This window comes from Trachemys scripta, chromosome 10, assembly GCF_013100865.1.
Source record: "Trachemys scripta elegans isolate TJP31775 chromosome 10, CAS_Tse_1.0, whole genome shotgun sequence".
Lineage (NCBI taxonomy): Eukaryota > Metazoa > Chordata > Testudines > Emydidae > Trachemys > Trachemys scripta.
Genome location: NC_048307.1, coordinates 23,340,688 through 23,361,254, shown reverse-complemented (window position 1 = coordinate 23,361,254; position 20,567 = coordinate 23,340,688). Strand labels below are relative to the sequence as shown.

General features: G+C 41.6%; 1 protein-coding gene across 1 annotated transcript in view; it reads right to left on the bottom strand.

Moving 5' to 3' along the window:
• TVP23A (trans-golgi network vesicle protein 23 homolog A) overlaps positions 1-19,314 on the bottom strand; it is a 28,360-nt gene extending 9,046 nt beyond the window's left edge. The window contains exons 1-4 of the mRNA XM_034784634.1: positions 19,195-19,314; positions 18,615-18,694; positions 7,819-7,963; positions 4,127-4,216 (exon numbers count right to left, since the gene is read on the bottom strand). Coding sequence (XP_034640525.1) covers positions 4,127-4,216; positions 7,819-7,963; positions 18,615-18,694; positions 19,195-19,203 — 324 coding nt within the window. The 5' untranslated portion in view covers positions 19,204-19,314. The remainder of the gene's footprint in view (positions 1-4,126; positions 4,217-7,818; positions 7,964-18,614; positions 18,695-19,194) is intronic.
• Positions 19,315-20,567: the final 1,253 nt, after the last annotated feature.

Here is a 20,567-nt window from a genome sequence, read left to right as displayed (position 1 = left end):
GCCGACCGGGAGCCGCCCGAGGTAAGTGCTGCCCAGCGGGAGGCCGCACCGCAGCCCTGAGCCCCTTCCCGGAGCCAGCACCCCATACCCCCTCCTACACCCCAACCCCTCTGCCCCAGTCCTGACCCCCCCTCCCAGAGCCTGCACCCCATACCCGCTCCTGCACCCAACACTCTGCCCCAGCCCGGAGTCCCCTCCTGCACTCAAACTCCCTACCAGAGCTTGCACCCCTCACCCCAACCCCTTGCCCCAGGCTCAGCCCGGAGCCCCCTCCCACACTGCAAACCCCTCGTCCCCAGCCCAAAGTCTGCATCCCCCACAACCCCAACCCCCTGCCCCAGCCCAGTGAAAGTGATTGAGGGTGAGGGACAGGAAGCAATGGACGGGGGTGGGGGGATGGAGTGAGCAGGGTGGGGCTTCGGGGAAGGGGTGGGGGTAGATCCTGGGTTGCCCTTAAATTCAAAAAATGATCTTGTGTGTAAAAAGGTTGGAGACCACTGGTCTACTCTAGATATACTCTATGCTGTGTAAAATGCTCCACTGCAAATGAGCAATGACATAACTATCTGGAAAGCCATTTAGAATAAATTGGCACCCTATATGTTTCAAGCTTGCAACATTCTACAATTTAGAAATCATGAAATGCAAGCCAGCTCTTCTATTATTAAACTGTGTACAATGATAGATTTCACTTTATTTGTATAACTTACTATTAAATGTTTGATATATTTTACAGTGAAGGTCATGCCTAGCACCACGCAAACTTCACTCTCTGTTAAATACAAAGGGAATCCTTCAAGATTACTGTTTAAGTGGGTAACTGCAGAGCATGCCCAGTCTATTTTGAAGTCACAACAAATACATAATAGGCATGACTCCTGCTCCCGCAGAAGCCAGATATATCTGAGCTGACTCGTGAAGAGGTAACTCAGACACTAACGCGAGTTAAAGTACTGATTTGACTTTAACACGTTCTCTTATGCACAAACAGGACTGTTTTCAATCTACAAAAATGCTGAGTTGTCTTGAGTGAAAGAGGAAACATCCAAAATGTATGAAGAGCTAGAATGAAGCACAAAAAGGGAAGCAATGGTTTAAGTAGAGCAAAGTAAAGATTCAGTGCACAGGTCTTATAAACAAAGAGTTTGGGTTTTTTATAGAACTTAAATCCAGTATGGTCAGAAAAGTTATAGCATCCAAGTTGGAAACACTGATGAATCTTTACCCCAAGAGCTTGTTAGGAAAGGTTATAGCAAGTCCTCAGCATATTCCCACTCTGGGGATACGCCAGTGGGTGCGGCAGACTGGAACTTTCTCATAGCAGTGTCTGTTAGAGCACTCATGCACTCCTTGGCATTCCAGAATGTTTGAAGGCAAGGCTATTATAAAGGGGGCAGGGTGCCCTCTACCACTTCAGTTTCTTTTAACTAGGCAGTAGCCTGACATGAATCTCTCTGGATCCATCACACCCAAATCATTCTCTAAAAATGCAGTGCCTTAGCTTAGTATAGTGTTAAACTTGTTTTTTATTCTTTGTTCTTAGTTGAGACTTCAATTCCAGTTCCATGGCAGATCTGAAAACTAAGAGATGTGACTTCATAAGGTGTGCTTTTGTCCAGCAGTGTTCCTGGAATATGATGCCTATTGTAGAGTATTTATACTTGGCCTGCAGAGAGGGTCACTCTCCAAAACTACACAAGGAGCACCAGAAGAGGCTACAAACCTTATTGCTTCAAGCAGCTCTGACTGCAAAACCTCCTGGCTCATACTCATCCAATGGGTCCTGCATCTAAGGTGAAAAGGCCAGTGTCAGCTTCTGACACCTTGGAGAGTGAGAAGATGAAAAACACTATACATAAAGTTCTGATCTCTGCCCCAGGATATGGATCTAAGACCTCAATGCAGCCAGTGCCCAGATCACCTGATCTAAACTTTAAGTGCTCAGACAGTCGATGCTGAACTCTGAAAAATCTTGATATTGGTCTACTTTGGTTCCGAGAAACACAGTGCAAGACAAGGCAACTCCTGTTAGCAGGGCCAAATCCTATTCAGGAGCCTCCTCCGATCTGTGGGATCTGGATCAAAACATCAGTTCCTAAATCAAAGACTAAGATGTCAGGTCAAGGAAAATCCCTGCCTAAGAGTCATCCCCCAGTTCTGAAGATCACTTCAAATCTGAAGATTATTCCAGAACTGGCAGTTGTTTCTACATTGTCCATCTGCACTGCACCAACCTTTACTGTGGAAGCCCAAATGCACTGCACGGATCCAGTGCCGGCTCCACAAAGAACAAAAATGGTTTCTGCCTCTAAGGTTGGAATAAGAGGAAGGCTCCTGCTAGTTATCCTCAGATCTGTCCACCAAAGAAGAGAAGGTTGGATGAGTCATTGCAGATATCCCCAGGCACTTCTCTTCCCCACTCTGTCCCCCCACCCCGCCACATCAAAACAGCTAAACACTACCACTGGCACCACTTTAGTCTATTCTTGAATAATTGCTTCAATTAAAGCTTTCAGGTCTTTCTGTATCCTTGAAAGTTCACCTAGCAGCTAAAGCTACCCATCAGGCCCAGAAAGATAATTATGAAGAGACTTACTGATATGTATCCACCAATAAAAAAAAATCCAGTACCAGCATGACATCTCAATTTAGTCTTTATGCAGCTAATGAAGCCTCCCTTTCAACCTACAGCAGCCTGTTCTGTTCCTTCTATATATTAAAATGGCTTTCACAGTAGCCATAACATCAGCTAGGCAAATGAATGAACTACATGCTCTTTCTGGCTAATCTTCCATTCATTCTCTCTCACAAGAATAAGATGGTGCTCTATTCTAATCCTAGGCCGTGGCTACACTCAAAACTTCAAAGCGCTGCCGCGGGAGTGCTTTGAAGTGCGAGTGTGGTCGCGCGCCAGCGCTGGGAGAGAGCTCTTCCAGTGCTGCAGGTACTCCACCTGTAAGAGGGGAGCTGCGCTCCCAGCGCTGGGGCACTGTTTACATTGGCGCTTTACAGCGCTGTAACTTGCTGCACTCAGGGGGGTGTTTTTTCATACCCTGAGTGAGAAAATTGCAGCGCTGTAAAGCTCCAGTGTAGCCATAGCCCTAGATTCGTTCCCAAGGTGGTATCCAACTTTCACATTTGTCAAACTGAGGAAAGCATCCATTCTATCTCTTGTTGGCAATAGGTCACACACCACTTCCATAACATACCTTAGCCATGTTACAATTGCATTTCTAAAAGGCTGCTCCTTGGAGTTCTATACGTACATTTACAAACCACTGCTACCTGGCTTTGGCTTCAGTTAGCACTCAAAGTCCTACCTTCCCACTTATATGATAGTTTGGCAAGCAGAACTCCATAAATGGAATAGTAACCTTCATTTCTTTGAGTATCCTCTTACTTACCTGTCCTCCGAGATGGACACTCCCCACCCAATTTCTCCTCTTCCTTGGAATCTTAATAGAATCTTGAGTCTGAGAAAGTGGTGAAAGGAACTGAAGTAGCAAAAGGTACCATATGCCTTTTTATAACCTTGCCCTCAGAATATTCAGGAATGCAAGGGGAAGAGGTAGGAGGGATACATGAGCACTCTAATGGGCACTGCTATGAAAAGATTCCACTGTCTGAGCTGCACCCAGGAATGTTAATATACATAGTCCATCTCAAAGAGCTCTGGTTATAGATAGGTAACTTTCATTTCCAGCACAATTCTTGAGTATCAGAGCAGAACTGCCATCAGTAACAGGAGTGGGCAAATACAACACCAAGCTAACACATAATGTTCTCTCTCCAGGAAATAAAAATTGTAACTCTACAAGCAATAAAATTATATAAATTTGTCATAAAGCCAGGACCTGTTGTTGTCGCCAAGGTCAAAGTGTTGAAACTGTAGCATGACAAAAGTTTAGTGCTATGAAAAAACTCTCAAATGTGCTCTCAATTCCTTTAATATTGCTCTGTAAATTTATCCCAAGAGCTGTAAAATCGGGATAAAAATATCCATTACACAACATTAAAATTCCAGAATTAACTGCACTTAATAGTGTATCAGCACTACTTATCAGCTGTTTATCATTATACATTGTAACATAATAAAGTTTTACTACAGTTCTTACTTTAAAAGTACCTTTTTTGCTTCAAAAACCCAGTGGCTTTTTCCATCTTCATCAATCTGGTTCCACCAACGTAAGCCAACTAAGAGTCTTCCAGTTACATTCTAGAGACAAGTATCAGAGGGGTAGCCGTGTTAGTCTGAATCTGTAAAAAGCAACAGAGGGTCCTGTGGCACCTTTGAGACTAACAGAAGTACTGGGAGCATAAGCTTTCGTGAGTCAGAACCTCACTTCTTCAGATGCAAGTAATGGAAATCTCCAGAGGCAGGTATATATCAGTGTGGAGATAACGAGGTTAGTTCAATCAGGGAGGGTGAGGTGCTCTGCTAGCAGTTGAGGTGTGAACACCAAGGGAGGAGAAACTGTTTCTGTAGTTGGATGTAGAGGCTCTCTACACAAACATCCCACATACAGATGGAATACAAGCTGTCAGGAACAGTATCCCTGATGATGACACAGCACAACTTATTGCTGAGCTCTGTGACTTTATCCTCACACACAATTATTTCAAATTTGGTGACAATATATACCTCCAGACCAGTGGCACCGCTATGGGCACCCGCATGGCCCCACAATATGCCAACATTTTTATGGCTGACCTGGAACAACGCTTCCTCAGCTCTCGTCCACTCATGCCCCTTCTCTACCTACGCTATATTGATGACATCTTCATCATCTGGACCCATGGGAAGGAGGCCCTGGAAGAATTCCACCATGCTTTCAACAGCTTCCACCCCACCATCAACCTCAGCCTGGACCAATCTACACGGGAGGTCCACTTCCTGGACACCACCGTACAAATAAACGATGGCCACATTAACACCACCCTATACCGAAAACCCACCGACCGCTACGCCTACCTTCATGCCTCCAGCTTCCACCCCGGTCACACCACACGATCCATCGTCTACAGCCAAGCACTGAGGTACAATCGCATCTGCTCCAACCCCTCAGACAGAGACCAACACCTACAAGATCTTCACCAAGCATTCTCAAAACTACGATACCCACACAAGGAAATAAAGAAACAAATCAACAGAGCCAGACGTGTACCCAGAAGACTCCTGCTACAAGACAGGCCCAGAAGAGAAACCAACAGAACTCCACTGGCCATCACCTACAGTCCTCAGCTTAAACCTCTCCAACGCATCATCAGTGATCTACAACCCATCCTGGACAATGATCCCTCACTTTCACAGACCTTGGGAGGCAGGCCAGTCCTCGCCCACAGACAACCTGCCAACCTTAAGCATATTCTCACCAGCAACCACGCATCGCACCATAACAACTCTAACTCAGGAACCAACCCATGCAACAAACCTCGATGCCAACTCTGCCCACATATCTACACCAGCAACACCATCACTGGACCTAACCAGATCAGCTACAACATCACCGGCTCATTCACCTGCACGTCCACCAATGTTATATATGCCATCATATGCCAGCAATGCCCCTCTGCTATGTATATTGGCCAAACTGGACAGTCACTACGCAAGAGGATAAATGGACACAAGTCAGATATCAGGAATGGCAATATACAAAAACCTGTAGGAGAACACTTCAACCTCCCTGGCCACACAATAGCAGATGTTAAGGTAGCCATCTTACAGCAAAAAAACTTCAGGACCAGACTCCAAAGAGAAACTGCTGAGCTTCAGTTCATCTGCAAATTTGACACCATCAGATCAGGATTAAACAAATACTGTGAACGGCTATCCAACTACAGAAACAGTTTCTCCTCCCTTGGTGTTCACACCTCAACTGCTAGCAGAGCACCTCACCCTCCCTGATTGAACTAACCTCGTTATCTCCACACTGATATATATCTGCCTCTGGAGATTTCCATTACTTGCATCTGAAGAAGTGAGGTTCTGACCCACGAAAGCTTATGCTCCCAGTACTTCTGTTAGTCTCAAAGGTGCCACAGGACCCTCTGTTATTCTAGAGACAGAGGTAGTCAGTTATTTCCATAAATCAACTAGGTAATTCACATTAGACCAAGATTTATTTTTTTTTAATTCACAAACACGACTCTGAAAGACTAGATCATTTTTTGTCAACTGTTTAAAGTTTTGAGAGTTATGCCAAATTTTTTAGGGGTGCATGGTGACAGGCCAATAAACTATAGAGCCTTATAATACTGTTCTAATATAAGCATTAATACAATGCAATTTTATTTCAATGGGAAAATGTCTCTCCCAAGTCGATTACAAGAGGAGTTATTCAGATAGTGAAGTTCATCTGGGGAACACCCAGTCACACTGTGAATGTAAGAGGGGAAATCCAAAAGGGTATAGAAAAGAGGAACATTCATTATAAACAAGCAAGTAACAAAGATTCACAAACAAACAAGTTAGGCACTAATCTTTACATATGAATCATTACTGTACAAATTTTTCATTATATCAACATGCATCTATAAACTAACACACAGTCCTTGTTCCATTTCTCTCCCTTTTCCCTTCATTCTAAGACTTTCTTTGAATGCAAGGTTAACATATATATTCAACTGCCCATTTTAATGCATCCAAAGGCCCTCCCCAAAATCTCAAAATAATCTAAATTTAGTATAATACAGGAACAATGTTTATTCAGTCACTTTTGAAGTAAAATGGAAAGCCACATATATAGGTAGGGACATCCACAGGCTTTATAGCTCAGGTAACTTTTTCTCACTTCTAGGCTTCTTTTCTTGCCCAGACACACACACCCCCAGCCCCTCCCCAAAAAAATCCTAGATTTAACATAGATCAATTTTTATCGGTTTGACAAAAAAATTAAATAAATTCTTTGTTTTCTTTAAGTACTCCAAAGCTTTCTAAGACATCATGACCAGGCAGAACAAGATTAAAAGTTTGTTTTTTCCAGTTTGTCTTCATTTTAAAATTGCTTTTCAAATAACTAGTGAGTAGTGACAGATTTTCCTGTCAGTATCACTAGACTTTTCTACAAGATGGGGTCAAATTCAGAAGGCCCAGCACATTAGTGGCAATATTGCTGTCTTCTGCAGTTCAAACTGTAGGATCAGGACTTCAGTGATCCTTGGTATCTATGAAGAGCCCCACTGGTTTCTGTGAGGGTTCCATGCAGGCACAAGAGTCTACCCACACAGATTTGATTGTAAAATCAGTGCCTTAGTCCTCCTCTCTGATCCTTTGCATTTTCTCCATTATTAAGTGGTTTAGAACTGCATTAAAGCTATGGGGTTATATTCTGAAGTTATTAGAAATTTATGGTATCTCTTTACACTTTCAGGGTGCCTAGACTCCAGGCTTTTTAAAAGATGTATAAATGAAAAATTTTCCCCTCTTACATCAAAAGCTTCTCAATCTCAAAGGCCTTATATTATAGCTTATATTATATGGTATTATAGCTATCATCCTTTTTGGAGTTCATCAATGAATACTGCTCTTTAAATTGAATGTAAAGATCACTAAGGCATAGAACACTACCTTACCTGATTCCAAAGGCAAAGCATAAACAAGACTACCATAGGTGAGGTAACTGCCTTAATATTTGTACTAAAATATGTAAATGCTGCTTCCATCTAGTTAAAACAAAGCTGTTCAGCAAGTTTAATAAAGGAAGAGCAGTACAGGATTATCCGATGGTTATTTTTCACTGTATTTGTCATTAAGAAAAATCAAAATCAAGAAATAAACAGATATTTCTAAACTTCATTACTCGTTCAGAATGTTCTTACCTTAACAGACCAAAAGTCAAATGACAGAAGGAGAAGAATAGTGACAAAACAGGCAACAAAGCTTTTGCTGAACCAGTCACAGAGCAAGTAGGTAACAATAGCACTCACTCGGAAAAACAGGTGAAAAAAGGTAGCCAGGGGATGCCTAGAGAAACAATCCAGAACACTTACTAACTTAAGAGACAAAACATATTACAATATTTACCAATGTTGCAATTTAATGTTTATGAAATGTTGTTGAAAAACATGTGATATCTACTTAAATGTGTGTGATAGGATGTAGATCCCTTATTCAACAAAACAATCATGGTTTTCCCACTAGCTAAGTTTCAGCATAAGACTAAAAAGAAGATTGTGCTGCCTATTACCTATAAACATTTCTTCTTTCCCCAATTTAGAACAAAAAAAATCTAGTTTTTTCATCATTTGTTGTAGGCAGTCCCGTGGCATATTGGTGAGAATAGGGGCACACACAACCCTGGGAGGGACTAGGGGGACCTTGTTATGGGAAAGACGGTGCACTTAGCCCCTGGCAGAGGGGGGAGAATGGGGGACCCTGGTACGGGAGAGGAGTTCATTGGGAACTGAACTCCTGGTGGTGGGGGAGTTTGGAGGACCTGGGAAAGAGGATTGTACACAGAGACCCAGGAATAGGGGGGGTGGGCATACGAAACCCCTGGTGGGGTGGGGGATGGAGATACAGAGCCCCTGGCATGGGGGAAAGGTGGAAATGGGAGTGGCAGGGAAGAGTTTCAGGGGAACCCTGAAACAGAAGGGGATAGGAGGGTGGCACAGAAGGAGCTTGTGGGAGAGAATGGAGGAATGCAAGGAGCCCCTGGTGTAGACAATAAGCTTGGCGTACACAAGCTATGAAGTATGTGAATTTGAGCCCAATTCACAGTTCCAATGGTTAGTTGGACCTGTTCAGCTGATACAAGCAAAAACCCAGCCACTTAAACAAATCTTGTCCCTTTGGAAAGAAGGTGAACTTGCATCTGTCCTGTTCAGCAGGAAAGCTGTTTTACTGAGGAATGTTTTATGTTGCAGATTCCATCTGCAAGGTAGCAGACTAATACTTAATTAGCACATATACAGATTTCAGTGTTAGCTTGCCAATTAATTTTGGAGGCACTTCCATTTTAGGAATTCAACTATCACCCTCTGTGATGGAAAAACACAATTCACCTTCTGAATAAGGCAGCTAATTTGTTAGTTAATCAATAATTAGTCCATTTTCCCATTTTAATAATTAATGCTATTATGCAAGGTATAGTAAAAACACTGTATAGCAGTGATTCTCAAACTTTTGTACTAGTGACCCTTCATATAGCAAGCCTCTGAATGTGACCCCCCCCCCCTTATAAATTAAAAACACGTTTTTATATATATTAACACCATTATAAATGCTGGAGACAAAGCGGGGTTTGGGGTGGAGGCTGATAGCTCACGACCCCACCATGTGATAACCTCCTGACCCTCAGCTTGAGTACCCCTGCTGTATATCTTTACTGATCCTCTAAAGAAAGTTATTTTTTTAAATGAATGAGACATAGCCGACGCTTAAATGTGACAGGTAGCAGGAAGCGTGAGCAGTAGACCCAGTGTTGGGTCTCCAACATAAAATTCACAATGTTGCCTGCATATAAAATGTTGGAATTGTCCCTATAAAGCTGCCATTAATTAGTATAGCCAAATTTTTACAAGACTTAAGCAGCAAGATACAGTAATATTAACAGATCAAAATACCTCGCTGGTGATATAGTATCCGGAGGTGAAGGTGAAACTTATGGAATGGGTCCTATCCAAAATGATTACTTCCAGAAATGAGCTGACATGCTAGAAGTTTTGTAGATGTTAACATTTAAATGAATTAACTCTGACTAAAGTAAAAGACTGCAAAAAAGTAAGAGTAAAGCCTAATGCAATAGTTTTAATTGAGTTCAAAATATGATGTTTAAGTTTTTAGTTAGGAGTGGACAATAATAAATTTTTGTAGATAGTAGTATTTTCAAAAGTATATGATTAACATATGGTTATACCAGAGAGTTACATTCATTAATCCACACCAGTCAAAACTCCTGCAGTCAAAACTTAGTTAATAATTGTTTCTGATGTGCTAGCCGAATAGAATACTTCATTCCTCCAGAACCAACTGGCAATGCAGTGTTCACAAAAGAGAGAAACTCACTTTATTAAAAAAGCAATAATGACACAGGGAACAAATCCAGGTAAACAGATGAGTTGATATTTAATCATTCTTCTGTTCGTACCCACACTAACCTCAAACTTTCCAAAAACCATTCTCTGGTTTACAACTAAGCATATGAAATTTTAGATGAAAGTTTTTTGTTTTTTTTTACTTCCTCTGAGCAGTTTCTGTGTAAAAAGACATGATTATATTGGAAATTGTCAAAACTGGGAGTACTGAATTACTATTGCAGATCTGTAATGTGTGTCAACTTCACTCCAGTAGGGATAATAAGGAATGTATGTTTCACACTTTCTGATTTTAACAGCAAATCAATATAGGGAAATGTAGGGCGTTGGAGCTATGTAATCATTGCCAGGATGTCTGGGAAGACCTATGACATTAATGAAATGGACCAGAAAGGCAAATGACTATTACTCTGCTGTGGTAAGTAGCAAGGAGAGGTTACACAAGGCAGAGCTTCACATAAAAGGTACATTGTGCTGATAAACGTTAGTGATGGAGCAAAACCGGGCAGACAAGTGGTGGGTAACGGCTGCCAGAATAGACCAGTTGCTGAAATGTATTAGCTGTACTAATGTTGAGGGACATTAAGGTGTTAATAGTGCTACCAGGACTTAGAAATGTTCTGATCCCAGACTTGGATAGGTGTTCACTGGAAGAAGCATCCTTTGAAGCAGCAAGGATGACCACGGCTGGAGACACAGGACTCTAAGGTGACACCAGGCATTCTCTCTCTCAGGTGCTTGGCTGGCTGGTTCTTGCTCACATGCTTAGAGTCTAACTGATCACCCTGTGTGAGATTGGGAAGGAATTTTCCCACAGGTCAGACTGGCAAATATACTGGCTACTGGATGAATAGTTTTCTGTTCCCTGAGTGACCAGAGCAGAGGCTGCCCTAGAGCAATCAGGAACCTGCTAGAACCAGTTAAGACAGGCAAGCTAATTAAGACACCTGGAGCCAATTAAGAACTTACTAGAATCAATTATGGCTAATCAGAATACTTGGTTTAAAAAGGACCTCCCATCAGTTAGTCAAGGGACATGCAAGGAGAAGGGAGTGAGAAGGTGTGTTGCTGGAGGACTGAAGAGTACAAGCGTGATCAGGCTTCTGGAGGAAGATCCTGCAGTGAGGATAAAGAAGGTACTGGGGGAAGGCCATGGGGAAGTAGGCTAGGGAGTTGTAGCTGTCACGCAGCTGATACAGGGGACATTGTAGACAGCTGCTATCCTCAGGGCCCTGGGCTGGAACACGATGTAGAGGGTGGGCCTGGGTTCCCCCCAAACTCCTGATCGGACACAGGAGGAGTTGACCTGGTCTGTGAGAAACACCAGAAGGGAAGGTCTAATTTGGAAAGGGATCTGGCCTGTCCCTGACCCACTAGATGGGACAGAGAGACTGCAGGGATTGTTCTCCAGTTCCCCAATGCTGGCCTGGGATGAGCTTAGCTGAGTGAACGGTAGGTTTGAGCCTCTCTCAGAAGTAGCCAAACTGAGGGCTGCAGTGAACCTGTGAGGTGAATAATTCTGCCAAAAAATGCAGGACCTACCAAGGCAGAGGAGGAACTTTGTCACACAAGTTAATCATGGCCTCACTTCCCCCAGAGTATAGGTCCCATTACAATTGTTAAAATTGGGGATTGTTTTTATTTTTGCACCATATTTGCAGGAGTTTTGGCAAGAAGGCAGTGGACTTTGAGGAGGAATTGATGCCATGAAATGCTGCCTCTCTACAGACTGAGACGTGCTCTACAGCTTTCTAACTTCTTCGCAAATTAATGTGTCCTGTCTCTCTCTCTAAATATTGGGTGGTTTTTTTTTATATCCGACACCTACACTTGGCTTCCTCTTTATGGGAAGTTCAGAATGTAAATCATAAAGATAAGTGGCATAATTAGTTGAAAGGGCAATTAGGTTTAGTTTTCACCATGGAAACCTGTGGCTAAAAAAAATAGGAAGGTAGGATTACGATAAACCAAAACAAACTGCATGTTTGGCTGAGTGATGGCCTTCTGCTTTTTCTGAAACTCCCACCATGGTATCCCTGTCAATCTTGTATTGCCATATTAGACAATGCTGAGCAAAAGTGTAATATTTTATTCAATGACTTCAGCATATTCTTCACTAGCTTATGGCTTTGAAACCTTTTTCTACTTGGGAAACAGTGACTGAAGTGTGTTTACGCATCTTAGTTAATATATAAGTCATGCTGATAGCAAATACTATTGACTAAGTGGTTGGCCTGCAGGATTTAATCAGTCAAGAACCTACTCACAGAGCTAGGGTTCCAGGCTCTTCTGCTTTGTGCATATGTATGTATGTCATAACTTGCACCCCATTGTTTAGAATAACCTCTCAGAAGCTTAAAGAATTCCATGTTGTTGTATTTCAATGTAGTCCATTTCTGTTTATGCCAAAGGACCTTTAAATTAATCTGGTACAGTAATTTACTTCCTCATTTATGCACCAGAAAAAAAAAAACTCTGGGAATAGATTTGTTGACTTGTTCACTCTTCTGCTTCAGAGCTGAAATTGACAGTTTCTAGTTCCTACCGTCTAAATAAGATTTTTGACAGAATATTCCCAAGCAGAACTGTATTATAAAGCAGGTAAAACATTAAGCCAGAACACCCGTGTCCCTTTTGAACAAAGCGAAATGTATACCTTCCAAAATCATAAATGGTATTTATCTATATTTAATTCAATATTATTTCTGCAACTGGAAACGGCCCTTCCTAAAAGCTCTCTAGACATACAAGGACAGTCAGAAGAGGCCAATGTAATTAGTAAACAAAAAAGCCAATTCATATTAACTAACATGCAGTTCAAAGAAACAGCATCGTGATTTCTTTTTCTAAGATGATTGCTATAGTTTGGTATTAGAGGCAGAGAACTAAGTGACATAGGATGGTTCAGGAGACATTTAAAATGTAATGACCCTTTAGCTCTAGTTCATGCATTCAAAGCCAGTACTGAGCAAAAGTAACCAAAACTTACCATCTCACCCTCTGATCCTGCATTTGTATGCATACATGGGCTCCACATGAGCACTACACCATGCAGAATCGGTGACTTATAGCTGAATGATTGCTTATAAATTAAGTTGGCAATTTCAGTTTAATTCTCAGTGGACAGTGGCCATCAAAGAAGGCAGTCTTAGGGCTTGTCTACACTCAATTTTTGAACCATTTTACTAAACTGGTAGAAAAATCAATTTAGTTACATTTGGTGCATTTCCCTAGTGTGAATATAGTTATACTGATATAAAGGCGTTTATTGGATTAGCTTTACTGAAAAATTATATACTTGTGTTTTACACCTTGATATGGTATAATTGCCTCCACACTAGGCAACTGCACCAATCTAGTTAAATAGATGTAAAAAGTGAATAGACAAGCCCTTAGTAAACAGTAAGCAGGGATACTTAATTCTTGGGCTCTTTGATAGTGGCCCGTAAAAGGAAAAAATGGGTATTTACTTTTTTTATTTAAGGCAGGGCTCAAAAGGTTTTTGGTGATTTGTTTTTTACTTTTTATTTAGAAGTTCAGATTCAGTCTTCCAAGAAAAACAGGAAAGACTGTAGTCAAATGAAAAACTAAACTAAAAGTAGGTTGAAGCCTATCTAGGAAATGAAATCCGATTGAAAAGGGAAATATTTTCTCTTCAGAATGTTGAATTTTTTCTTGTTAAAGATCAAATTCAAATACCTTAAAGTTGAAAGCTCTTATTAAGGATTAACAGAACTACCTCTTAATTTAATGGTTTACCAAATGTTCTTGGTCTGCTAACGAAGAACTACAGCGAAACAAGATAGACCTCACATTCCTTTTATTGCTAAGATGAAACCAGCAGAAAATAACCTCAAATCACAGGCATTCTTACAAATTCGGGGATCAATTTATCCGTCTAGATGAGATGCGATAAATCGATCCCCGAGAGATCGATATCTACCCGCTGATCTGGGCGGGTAGTGTACACTAGGACTAGACAAACAGAAATTGGGGGAGAAGGGTATAACCTACGAGCAGTGGTCAAAGACATGATTGAATAAGTCATGCAAAATGAGTTTTATTTATCAAATTGAAATGGAGACAATGTTAACTAGAATTAGTGTGTCTGTAAAGAGTCTAATTTGAGATTAACAGTAAAAACAAAATGCTACAGATGTTTAAAGGAGGAAGTGAAATCATTTAATTAAAAACAATGTCAAGGTTGAAAGGCTCAAATCTTGCTCTATTTTTATCTGACCCTAGTCTTAGAATTGTACTGAAAACCTAACAGACTGATCTACTCCCCTGCCCCTTTTCTTTAAATAAAGGAGCCCTTCTATTAAGGAACATTTGTAAGCATTTAAAGCACTTATGAGCAACTCCACCTCGCTTTAAATGGAGTTAAATAATTTGTTCCCGTGAAAATTTCATTTTCAGCTTTCAAGGAATTATTTAAAAACCTCTGGAAAAAATTATAGGTTAGAAAATACAATCTAAGAGCCAATTCTTTTAGATTTTGTATTACCTTGAGATCCCATCCAACACCCATTTTGAAGCCAGTAGAAGTTGTTCCACTGACTTCAATGTGCATTGGATCTGGACTTTACTTCTTTATTTACAAGTATGTTTTGTTTAATCTGTTCTTAATCAATCTGCCACAATTGTTTGTAAGAATATTTTGAGAAAAATACCTTCCTAAAACTTTGCAACATTCAGAGTGGCCACTTACTCATCCTACAAATGCACTTTTTAAAGTTAATTATAGCAAAGTCTTGTACAATTGATTTTGTCTGTAGTGGATAGGCTGTCTTTTTTTTTTTTCTTTTTTTTTATTGAATAAATTCAGTCCGTTCCATCAAGGTAAGAGCAGGCAAAGCTGATTTTGTGTCTGGTACATTTTCATCAGAACAAAAATGCTGGAGTGAGTAGTAAATGTGGTATAGCAAAAAAAAAAAAAAAATCTCAAGCATGAAAGTATCCTTTAGGGGAGTTGTGAGATATTGTCAAAGTAATTATCTTTTGCCTATTAATGAAAATTTCAAATCTCAGGATTATATGAAAAGCGTTTTTCCTCAGTCTCCACTCCGCTATCTCATATCTACTGCTGAGGTACTCTGTGGCTGTGCACCCAGCAGAGGCAGCACATGCTAACAATTGGACTATTACTAGAACTGTGGTTGTATCTGATGCCATCAAGTAAGCAAACTGAGCCACCATGACTTGCTCATCTGAAAAGAAAAAAAAATGCTAAACAGAAAAACAAAAACAAAAAATAAAGCAAATGGACACATTTCCTGTCCACTAGTCTGCCCTTTCAATTCTCTCCCTTCAAAACTAAAATGTGACCTGTTTAACACTCCACATTTAGTGTACTTTTGAAAGTAGCTGCTGGACTATAAATGAAATGATTATAAGGTGGGTGCAGAACTGGATGAAAGACCATACGCTAAGAGTAATCATCAATGGTTCTCTGTCAGACCAGAAGGGTATATCTAGTGGAGTCCTGCAGAGGTCAGTCCTGGATCCAGTGCTAATCAATATTTTCATTAATGAATGGATAATGGAGTGGAGAGTGTGCCTATACGTTACAAATGAGAATGCTTATATTAACAAATTACACCAAACTGGGAGGGGTTGTAAACACTCTGGAAGAGAGGGTTCGCATTCAAAATGACCTTGACAAACTGGAGAATTAGTCTGATTTCAACAAAATGAATTTTAATAAAGACAAGTGTAAAGTTCTTCATTTGGGAAGGAAAAATCAAATGCACAGCTAGAAAATGGAGGCTAACTAGTTAGGTGGTAGTCTTGCTGAAACTTATCTGGGGGTTATACTGGATCACTAATTGAATATGAATCAACAATGTGATACAGCTGCAAAAAAGGCTAATATTCTGGGATGTATTAACAGCAGTGTTGTATGTCAGACACGGGAGATAATTGCCCTGCTCTATTCAGCACTAGTGAGGCCTCCCTCAATTGTGTTCCATTCTGGTCAACAATCTTGAGGAAAGATGTGGACAAATTGGAGTTCAGAGGAGAGCAACAAAAATGATAAAAGGTTTAGAAAACCTATGAGGAAAGGTTAAAAGAACAGGGTATGTTTAGTCTTGAGGGAAAAAAGACTGAGGGGGGAGTCCTGTTAACTTTCCTCAAGCATGTGAAGGGCTGTTATAAAGAGGATGGTGCTCAACTGTTCTCCATGTCCACTGAAGGTAGGACAAGAATTAGAGGGCTTAATCTGCAGCAAGGGAGATTTAGGTTAGAGATTAGAAAAATCTTTCTAACTATAAGAAACTCTGGCATACTCTTCCAAGGGAGGTTGTGAAATCACCATCATTGGAGGTTTTTAAAAACAGGGTTGGTCTAGGTTTATTGCAGTGGTTCTCGACTCGCACCCTGATCAGCACATGGCTGCGGCCCATGTGACATCCTCAGGGCCATACAGATAGTGTATATATATTGTGTGGAGGCAACCCACATAACACACAGAGAGCTGCACTGCGGCTCACAATGGTAAATAGATTGAGAACCACTGGATTGGGTCCTGCCCTATGGCAATAGGCTGGACTTGATGACTTCTCAAGATCCCTTCCAGCCTACATTTCTAAACGACTGGGGATAGGACCATTAACTTTGGGGGTATAAGTAAGCAAAAGAAACTAAAGAGGCAGCAAAGAGGCTGTCTACCCTAGCACTTTTGTCGGTATAACTATGTCGGTCAGGGGTGTGGGGAAAAAACACCCCTCTGAGCAACATAAGTTTCACCAACAGAAGCGCCAGTGTAGACAACGCTATGTCGGCAGGCAATACTCTCTCACCAACATAGCTACCATGATCGTTGCGGGTGGTTTAATTATGCCGGCGGGAGAGCTCACGCCTGTTGACACAGAGCAGCTACACATTGGTACAGCTGTGCCACTGTAAGATCTCTAGTACAGACATAGCCTTAGTGCACTGGCTACTCTTTCATTTTTTGGGACACCAGTGCCCTTCAGTATTTAAAGGCATTCTATCTCACTGCCTGATACACCATCAGTGAACCAGAAATGCACAGGCTACTACGGGTAACTGTTTGTATAAGCACCATTTTGAGTTCAAACTACGTGAAGCAGTAGTAAAGGGGAAGTTAAATCAAGGAGAAGGCGTGCATATTATTCTGATACTCTGAATCACAACAAACTGAAGTATAACTAGATCCTTGACGTTTTCCATCCTCTTTCCTTTACACACACATTTTCAGAAATATAAAAATAAGCTTCCACTGGAATAGCTTAAGGAATCACATTTCTGTAATTTAAAACAGATTTTTTTGCAAATGAGACAAATTTTTATTGCCATATTGAGAAGAGAGGTTGATCCCTATGGAAATAATACTAAAGAAAGTAGATGGATTAGGACACATTGATCACTTTGCATCTTTCCCTAGTTTCCTTCTCCCATTGATGCAAATAAACAATACCAACACCTGCTGTGTGAGGGGAAGGTAATACAAATCAAAGCACAAGGTTATCCGTACTGTGTATACTTCTATTCCTGTTGGCATAATAAAAACCTTGGCATTGCTCTAATAGACTGCGGAACAGTCTCCTAACTAAGGCTTGGTCTACACTACCCCCCCCCAATTCGAACTAAGGTACGCAACTTCAGCTACGTGAATAACGTAGCTGAAGTCGAAGTACCTTAGTTCGAACTTACCTTGGTCCACACGCGGCAGGCAGGCTCCCCCGTCGACTCCGCGGTACTCCTCTCGCCGAGCTGGAGTACCGCAGTCGACGGCAAGCACTTCCGGGTTCGACTTATCGCGTCCAGACTAGACGCGATAAGTCGAACCCAGAACTTCGATTTCCAGCCGTCGAACTAGCTGGTAAGTGTAGCCAAGGCCTAAAGTAATGAAATCTCCATGTATTGTGACATCTAAATGAAGAATGGACAAAGTACTAGGATACTGTGGGAAAATAAACCTACTTTTGCTCCAAAAGGATGGATCAGATAGATTTGGAAAAGACCTATTGACCTAACAGCTAAATTTTACAAGAACAGCTCAAATTACATGACAAAGGAAAGTCTGGTCATCTGGCATGACAAGCTGTTCTCCCCCACTAGGTGACAGTTGTACTGCAAATGGCATTTTACAACTAGATGAAGAGAAGGTGCCAGTAAATGATGTTTGCCTTCCCTCTGGGCTGGAACAGTGTCCTGAATAGGAACCTTTTGTTTTCAACAAGATCATTTCATATAAAAAAAATTTATGGAAGAAGAAAATGTTCTTTTGAGCTGGATTTTTAAAGGCTAACACGCTGTCCACAGCAAAGAGAGGATACATATTTTCTGGGTGATACATGCAATTTTGAAGAGGCTTAAGAACTGGCAAAGCGATGCTTGGATCCTGACTCAAGGCATGAATAATTCCTGGGCGGCAGTTTGTCAAGGAGGAAAGACAGACAGCTGGTTTTCATGCACATTGAGGAGTATTTTCCTGTTCTGCTTGTCTATCAGTATAACCAGTGCCTTTCCCACAGATTCCTGCTTTTAAGATATGGCATTTAAGGGAATAATCATGTAATTAATTTACACTAAATTTCTGAAGTACTTGCCTGATTTTTGCTTTCCTTAATGCCAGTTCCTCTTCATTCCCAAAGTCAAGAGACACATCCTCAGTGTCATCCACTAATGGCTGGAGAGAGAAACCCCCCAACATCCAGACATCAATGGCAAAAGAGACAATTCCTCACTGACACTCCAACTTCCCCCAGCCTACACCCCTTTCTTCTGCCCCCCCACCCATCTTCCCAAACACCCCACCTCCCCCCAGCCTATCACCACCTTCCCTTTGCCCTCCCAACCTCCCCTGACACCCCAATTCTCACCAGCCTATCACCACCTTCCCTCTGCCCTCTAACACCTCCCCCAACACCCAATTCCCCCTAGCCTATCACCCCTTTCCCTCTGCCCCCAGCCACCTCCCCCATCCTATCACCCTCTGCCCCCAGCCACCTCCCCCACCCTATCACCCTCTGCCCCCAGCCACCTCCCCCACCCTATCATCCCTTTCCCTCTGCCCCCAGCCTCCGACCACTTCCCATTCACCTACTGACACCGCACCTCCACCCAGGCCCTGCCCTCCCCGCTCGCCTCCCGTTGGCTGAGGCGCAAGGACTGGGCGCGAGGGCCCACCTGCTTCATCCTGCCGTCCGCGCCGAGTCGAGCCGGATGCTCCGCGGTCCCCCCGGACCTAGTCCGGCCCGGGCGGCAGCGGGCTCTGCCTCGCGGGCCAGCCGCGACCGGTTGCTAAGGAGCGGGGGGCGGGGGGAGAAGCGGGTGTCACAGTGAAAAGAGTCCGGCCCGAGGCGGGGGGAGAGGATAATAGGGGATTAGGCTATTAGAGGTGTGGGTAGGGGTCTGGGCTAGTTGGTGGAGAAGGTGCTGGGAAGCGTGGATGGGATTTTTAGATTAGTTATATTGCAGGGGGGGGGCTACTGGTGGTGTATTGAGCAAGGTGCTGTACAAAATCCAATCCCATAGCAGAGACTGTCCTCCCCTTCACCACTCACCTACTTGTTTGCTTTCCATTTACCTTCAGTATTTTTTTTAATTAAGAAACAAAGCAACCTAATTCAGATACAGCCTCTTGCTCTCAAATTTGTTTCTGTTTGCTGGCAAACCAGAACCTCTTCTGCCTTTATTAAACCAAAATACAAAAAAAGTTAAGTTGATTAAAACAAAAAACAGTTCAAATACCTTTTTATTTTAGTGAGCTCCTTTATTCTCTCACTTTTTGTATAGGTTTTTCAAGAAAAGAACCTTTGTTTGCGTCTCAGTGACAACAAACATTGGTTTTGAAAACATATCCAGTCTAGGAAGTAGCTCTTAGGTTCTGTTGTTGAAGACAAAACCCACAAGCTGGGAGAAAATGGCAAAAGATTTAATAGAATAGAATGAAGCTTCTATATATAAAAAAAAAACCTTGTAATCCAAGCCTGAGAGCCCATTAAACTGATTTTAATTTATTACTTTTGTATTGAGTGCATTCTGTTTCCTTATTACTCGTAGCTGGCAGTGGTGTGGGGGTGGGGGTGTGGGTGTGTGTATGTGTGTATATATATATATATATATACACACACACACTTATAAGCATTGTAAAACAATTGGTTTTTTTTTTTACAATTTAAAAATACACTTTATCATGGCAATGATGTGATCAAAAGTGCTGTTCAGACTACTAAAATGAGATTTCCAACATACTAGGGGAAAGTACACAGTGTGTTTTTGTTTTATTTAAATCTTGCTCTCTTTCCCCATGTGAATAGTGAATATGTGAATAGTCCCATTGAAAACAATGAATTACTTGTGTAATTCTATTATTGGCTAAATACTTGTGTAACTGAAGCAGAATTTATCTGAGGGTTATTTTAATAATCACCTGATTTTTTTTTGTTTGACATGCCTAAGTATAGTATATGTAGTGTAGCTCAGCTACACTACATAATGAAAGTATGAAATGACACAGCTAAGTTACACTTAACATTTTAGCAACTTTAATAACTTAT